Raw genomic sequence first — 7,617 nt, 5'->3', positions numbered from 1 at the left:
GGTAACGTACTAATATATATTATTATATATATATATATATATATATATATATATATATATATTATGTTTGTTTCCAGTCACTGTTAGCAGTCCTACAATATTTAATGCATATTTCTCGAATGGTTTGTCCCGCGTATTTGTGACAATTAGAGATGCCTCATTTTTCTAGCTTTTTTTTTACAGTATTCACATTTTTATAGTATTCACAATAGTTTGCAAAAGTGATTTAATTTAATTCTTTTTAAAGTGCGTTCCCTACCCTGTGAGTATATAGTAATATTCGAAGAGAATTTATAGTTTCTCTTCTTCGCTGTAAATTTTTTCAGCGACTATAGTTTCTTCTGTACCTAATTTATTAACAGTCACAAGCACGTTTCTGCGTTAACATTGGTTTTTCTTGGTTTATATACGATCTCATAATCGTATTCTTCTAATTTTAATTCCCATCAAATTAATTATAATCCGGAATCCATCACATTAAGTAACCATATAAACGATTTATGATCAGTTATTATTTTGAACTTAGTATCATATAAATAAGGATGGAAGAGATTAACAGTCCATCCAATTGCTAATTCTTTTTCCATTGTATTATAATTTTGCTCAGCATGAATTAATACGTGGCTGGCATAAGCGATCGGACGATCTTGATCTACTGTATCTTGCAATAGCACGGCTTCAATGGCTTGAATAATATAGCGGATGCATTCGTTGTGACAAAGAATTCCTGGTTGAAGTCCGGGTACTTCAATACTGGCGCGATGGTTATTTTTAGAATTTCTGTTCTGTTGTTCATACAAATTTTTCCCCTTTTTTGATTAGTTTAGTTAAAGGTTTGGCTATTTTTGAAAAATCAGTTATAAATTTTCTATAGAGTATTCAGCTAAGCTATTTCTTTGAAAGTTTATAAAGAAAAGTCTATATTCGTACCTTTTAAACAAAAGTACTAAGGTGAGAATGTTTTTATACTTTTACGTCAAATTTATACTCTTACTTTGGTTCATTGACAATAAAATAAAACAACATTTTACGGAAGTAAACATTAAATTATTGTTTAAAATAAGATTTTTTAAAAAGTAGCTTTTAATACGATTTTGGAGAACGGATCGTTAAATTGTATCATTCGGTTCCTAAGTCGTACTTCTAATACCATAGTTTTGGAATGAGATTCACTCCTTCCATGTGTAATACCAGAGTAGAACCCCACTTTAAAAAAAGGATTGAGATTTTACTCCTTCATTCGAAAAAAATAAATCTCATTCTAAAAATTTGCCACACTTGAACAATGTAATATTTTCACTCTGTTTTCAAGACTGGCTTAACTTTCAATCTTTTCGAGTTTCACTCCACGAGATTTAGAGAGTAGTGTAATTACAAAAGCATTATTCAATTACTTAATCTACATATTATTTCACTTTAAATATAGGTATTATATAATGTAAAAATTAGTGACAAGTACTCAATTTTAATATGTTATTTTATTTTAAATGTACAATATAAAGATCAACAACGAGTATGTTTATCAACTTTTTCTATTTTAATAAATCTTAAATTTGCCAACAACATAACTTACAATATTTTTAATTTGATGCTATACTCGAAAAGAATTTAATGTTACTAATGTCACATCTGTGTCTTCAAGAAAAAAATGTTTCGAAAATGAAAGTATGAATTAACCAGTTGCTTAGCCCTGCAATTCCACCCTATATCTTTAACTCCTTTTGGGACTGGAAAATTTCTCACAGCTTCTAATTTGGAAGGATCTGGTTCTCAATAATGATGTATCCTAGATAGGATATTTCCTTTCTGAAGATTTTGCACTTATCAGACTGTAGTTTCAAATATTCCGTTTTAGCACGGTGATAAAGTTATTATGTCCCGCAAATTAAGATCATAAAATCGTCAATGTATATGAGGCATTTGATCTCTTGCAGACTTGCTAATATCCGCCTGAATTCATCAGGCGTTATATTGAAATGTACATCGCAAATATATTTTTTAATCTGAATGGCATTAGATTAAACTTATAGCTACATAACCATATGGCGTTGAGAAAGTGTTATTTTTATTTTTTTTGACCATCGATATCTGATGGTAATCAGAGGCAAGGTCAAGAGTAATAAAATATTTAGCGTTACCTATTGCTCCAGAATGTCCATGATGTTCGATAATGGGAACGAATCATGTGCAATTATGTGCAAGGCACGATTTATATATTTCTTGTTATAAAAAAATAAATTATATATCAATTATCAAGTTATAATTTAGGAAAGAATGTCAAAGAGCTGTACCTGGGGGCAGCATCGTGGTGCTTTTGGGACAAAATTCGCTGGAACTGTCTCCCAATCTAAACAGTTGGGATCCAACAGATCCAGTCCAAAATCTGTAGGACATTCTATCGTAGCGCATTCAGATTTGCCACCCTCTGTGCAAATACAGAAAGAGATACACTCATCATACCATTCTGCGCCAACTTTATATGATTTTCCTCTGTAATTGCAAGTGTTCTTATCTGTTACTTTCTCTGATATATTTGTCTTCACAACTTCGGCTGGCAGAAATACTTGTATGATTGGCCCAGGTATATTTGTATAGCTTCCTTCTGCTACGCGAACAGAATATGTATGCGCGGGTTCCAAATTTGAAATAATACCATCTGTAAATATATATAAATGTATAACTTTATTTTTCACATAAGAAAAGATAAAGAGAAAAGAAACCAAATTCGAAAAATAGGAAAAATTAAAATTGGTTTTTAGAATGTTATAGAATTGGACAACGAAGATACACAATTCTGGAATTATATCAAGGAATTTCACATAATCGAATTGATTAAAATTTGAATAGAAAAAAAACGCTGAAACCGATAAAAGGAGCATATGCCAAAAAACTTTAATTGAGAATGCCAAAGGAGAAAACAATAAAGGAAGAGCAACGGAAGGAATCACAGGAATAAAAAAAAATATCAAGAAAAAGAATGAGATCAAGATAAAAAAAAATAAAGACGGAAGGAGTACAAATAAGAAGGATAATTATAGAAAAAGATAAATGGAAAATAATAATATACGAAGTAATGGCAAATAAAATAATTATTTAAGTATTATAGATTTAGCTTTAATCGTTATGGCCATTACTTTACTACCATTACTCTATTTCTTATTGTTGAACAATATGTATATTAAAAGAATGTTTTAAGAAAGTGGGAAAGAAGAAAGATAACAAAAATGCAAAATATATTTTAATGTATTAGAAAGGGAAAGTATTTTCGCAGGAATGGAATATCAGACATAAAAGTTAAAAAAGAGAAGAAATAGATGAGATGAGAAATAGAAGAAATATATAAACGGAAAGATATATATGTAGAAGTTCAGAAACAAATGCAGTATAATAAGATTCAAAATTCCGGATATGAAATAAGATATAGAGAATTATATACGATAGGGATATCAGAATATCTAAGAAAACAATGACATAGATATATAAAGATTTTCAAAAAATTATTGTGAAATTTAGACGTGAAAATGAAAAATTATGTAATAAATTTTGACGTGAAAAGGATAAGAATATTTGTAAGCTGTGCCATATTGAAATTGAATTAATCTATGAAATCTGGCATTAATTTAAGTAGAATAAAAAAAAAGGTACGAAATAGAACGATGAAAGCAGTTGCAAAGCATTCTCAGATATATTCGTAGTCCAAACTGTCGAAAATTCTTCTATGAAATTTTCATATAAGATTAGTCTTATACGAAATTAGCATTAAAGTTTTTATATGTTATTATATGATCTCATAAGTTCTTATATGTTTTACAATAGCATAATGTATGTTTAAAGAAAATATAGAATATTATATAATATGATTTTATATCTCATAAGAACTCATAGGAATTAGTTGTCATATAGGATCAGGCTTATACATGAACTCGACACATTTAATTATATTTTATGTTTTTATATTATATGATTTCATAAGTTTTTACATGATTTATACGTTTAGTATCCGATCTGACGAGTCACTCGCAATGACAACATTTTTAACATTTGACTTTATTTATTACAATTTTACAATTTTACAATTTTCCTCTTAGTTTGCATTTGATTTTACTGAGTCATTTGGACCATATTAATAGTAGCACTCCTCCAATCAAATTGAGAGAACTCGTTCATTAAGATGCAATCGTTGAGGAATTATCAGGATGAATTGTATTAAAAAATCTAGCGGATCTGACATTATATTTATGTCTGTTATTAATTCATTGAAAATAATTGGAAGAAACGTCTGAAAATGGAAAATTATTGTTCATATATTAGGTGTACAACTTTGCTTCCGCCGTTTTCCTATAGATGGCTTTAGCGGTAAGTGGTGGTCGAAATAAATAGATCATAGACGTCATACAATAAATTTGGGCATCTGTCAACATAACCCCATAGAAACATTAGTCGATTTGTGTCTGCATCATAAAGTTATTCTCGATTGAAAATGTTTACGAGCCAAATTCTCGTCATTTGCGGGAGGTTTTAATTTTTTGCTTCAATATGAAGAAATCTGCGGCTCATCAAATGCTCTCAAATACTTATGGTGAGGCCGCTATTAGTGAAAGAACGTGTCGTGAGTGGTTTCAACGCTTCAAGAACAGTGATTTTGACGTCCAAGGTCATGCTCTGTATTTGGTGGGACCAGCTCGGCGTAGTGTATTATGAACTGTTAAACCTACTGAAACAATCACAGACAATCGGTATCGAACGCAATTGATGCATTTGAGCCGAGCATTGAAAGACAAACGGCCGCAATACAACGAGAGACACGATAAAGATTTTGCAGCATGACAATGCTCGACCCCATGTTGCGAAAGTGGTCAAGACATACTTGGAAACGTTGAAATGGGAAGTCCTACCCCACCCGCCGTATTCTCCAGACGTTGCTCCCTCTGACTATCACTTGTTTCGATCAATGACACACGGCCTGGCTGACCAGCACTTCCAGTCTTATGAAGAAGTAAAAAATTGGATCGATTCGTGGATAGCCTCAAAAGATGACCAGTTTTTTCGACGCGGGATTCGTACGCTACTCGAAAGATGGGAGAAAGTAGTGGCCAGCGATGGACAATACTTTGAACATAAATGTATAACCAGTTTTTTACAATAAAGCCTCGAATTTCGGAAAAAAACGGCGGAAGCAAAGTTGTACACCTAATAAAAAATTTAAATTACAGAATATATATAGTTTATAGCGCATCTTATCTGCGCAATTTACTCTCATTTCCCTGTTTATTCAATTAAAAATTTAAGAACTCTAATAACTATTCAATAAAATTGTTATGATATTATATGGTGTTATATGATATTAGATATTATCAGTTCGCTAAGATATAAAAAAATCCTCAGTATATGAATTTTCTTCTAAATTATTTACAGACTTTATTTGAATTTCTGAAATCGCTTAAGATCTTAAAAGATGTTTCTCTTTAAGAACTTAAAGATTTTATGTAATAATGTATAAGATATTTATGAGATCTTATACGATTCGAACAAGAACTAATTAAATTTCTTATAAAGATTTGTAAAACCTATATGAACTTTCTCATAAGATGTATACACATTTTTTTGAAAATCTTAAACCGATTTGTTTGTATTTATTTGATTTCAATGAATTTTTATTGTTAACAGCTATCATTCTGTGTGATTTGTAGCCCTTTATTCTTTAAATTTTTTAAAAGATTTAAAAAATTTTTTAAAAGATTTTATGTGTTCTGACATAAAATCTGTACTTACGAAATCTTTTATAATTCTTATTATACAAAAACTTATTAGATTACTTATAAATATTTATAAGAATTTTCGGAAGGGAAGTCACTCGCATTTGTTACTTTTTTCGCTTATATATGGCGATACTATATAGGTAAAAAGTCCTGTACCGGTGAAATATCTTAAAAATTAAGCATTTCTGAAAGAAATGTTTTCTTCAAAAGTTGTAAGATAATGATCTGTTCATTGATCTGGTCAGTCAGACGCTAGCGTCGCCAAGATCAAGTTAAGATCACGTCGATTTTTAAATAGAACATCCTATTTTTTATTCCAGAATCCTAATAGCCGATATCAAAAGCTTTCCAAAATATATATAATAAAGTTATTTTTTATTGAATACTTTTCTAGTCATAAGGCTTGAAAGTTACACTATCGTCGGTATTGATATTACATAAGATCAAAGGTGTCCGACCAACGGCTAAAACCTCTTGAATATTGTTCAGAATCATGTCCTGGATTTGTCAAGATCAAGGGCATTGGAGATTATTTTTATTTTTGCATTAAAAATTCATTTTTATGTAAAAATGAAAATAAAAGATACAATCTCCAATGGCTTTGATCTTGATAAATGATATCCAGGACATGATTTTGAACAACATTCAAGAGGTTTTAGTTGTCGATCGGACAGCTTTGATCACCTTGCGTAATGCTAATGCAGGCGGTATTGTAATTTTCAAACCTCATAACTTGAAAAGTATATACTTTATGAAAAATAACTTCATTGTAGTGTTTTGGAAAGCTCTTGACACCAGTTATTAGATTTTGGAATAAAAAATAAGGTGTTCTATTTTAAAAAATCGATGTAACTTTGACCTGACTTTGGCCACGCCATCCAAGATTAGATTGATCAGATCAATGAATATAGATCATTTAAAACCTTACAATTCTTGGAGGAAACATTTCGTTTAGAAATGCTTAATTTTCGAGATATTTCACAGGATATTTTTACTCATCCAGTATAAATATAGTAATAATAATATTTTTATATTCATCAATAAAGATTTATTCACCTTTATCAGGATTTTGTTGTCTCCATACATGATTGTTCTGTGAAATCTCTATAGTAATATCTTGAGGATTCTTCGTCGATAATTTTAATTTGATAGCCGTCGAGTTTAATGCCTTCACGTCCATCAAATGTATATTCAATTCGGTGGAATTCTCTGATTTAACTTCGTGTTCGCCCAAAGTAACGTCGCAAAGTGTAACTGTGCAACATTTATCTCTAGAGATCAAGATAATTAGTTATTGTAAATTATTTAATTTTGTAATTAAATTTGCATGACACTTAATTAAATTATTCGTTAAATATCATACCCAGGATCGATTAATACGACACATCGATTATGCTCATTGATTACAGTCTCGTTCGGAGGACACTTGGGCCTAGGTTTACACTTTAAGTGGCCGCTAGCTTCGCAAGTGCATACTCTGGAACAGCCGTCTTCGACACGTTGTCCTATCGTCACTGTCTTGTTGTTGAATACACACGTTTCATTTGATTCAACAGCTACGTCAAATACATATGTATATGTATATATATATATATATATGTCAATATTTTTAATGGAACATATTTATTGTTGCAGATTCGGATGTTGTGCGAAACAATATGAAACTTTCGTCTCAAGCATTTTTTAAATGCTTTTATTGACTTCAGGATAATTTTTGAAAGTGACGAAAAAATAAATTTTAACTGCTATAGACATAATTTAATTACGAAGATATGACAAATATTCATTTCATATTCAACTCTGCGCGCGGGCGTATGTGTGTGTTTGTGTGTGTGTGTGTGTGTGTGTGTGTGTGTGT

General features: G+C 30.5%; 1 protein-coding gene across 1 annotated transcript in view; it reads right to left on the bottom strand.

The window, feature by feature from the left end:
* Window positions 1-7,617, bottom strand: part of LOC105625652 (putative epidermal cell surface receptor) — a 67,523-nt gene that overhangs the window by 36,523 nt on the left and 23,383 nt on the right. Inside the window, exons 4-6 of the mRNA XM_012206974.1 lie at window positions 7,123-7,315; window positions 6,816-7,030; window positions 2,292-2,656 (exon numbers count right to left, since the gene is read on the bottom strand). Of these exons, the coding sequence (XP_012062364.1) occupies window positions 2,292-2,656; window positions 6,816-7,030; window positions 7,123-7,315 (773 nt within the window). The remainder of the gene's footprint in view (window positions 1-2,291; window positions 2,657-6,815; window positions 7,031-7,122; window positions 7,316-7,617) is intronic.

The sequence above is a fragment of the Atta cephalotes genome (genome assembly GCF_000143395.1).
Source record: "Atta cephalotes unplaced genomic scaffold scaffold00003, whole genome shotgun sequence".
In the NCBI taxonomy this organism is placed as follows: domain Eukaryota; kingdom Metazoa; phylum Arthropoda; class Insecta; order Hymenoptera; family Formicidae; genus Atta; species Atta cephalotes.
This window is presented reverse-complemented; position numbering and strand designations above follow the sequence as displayed.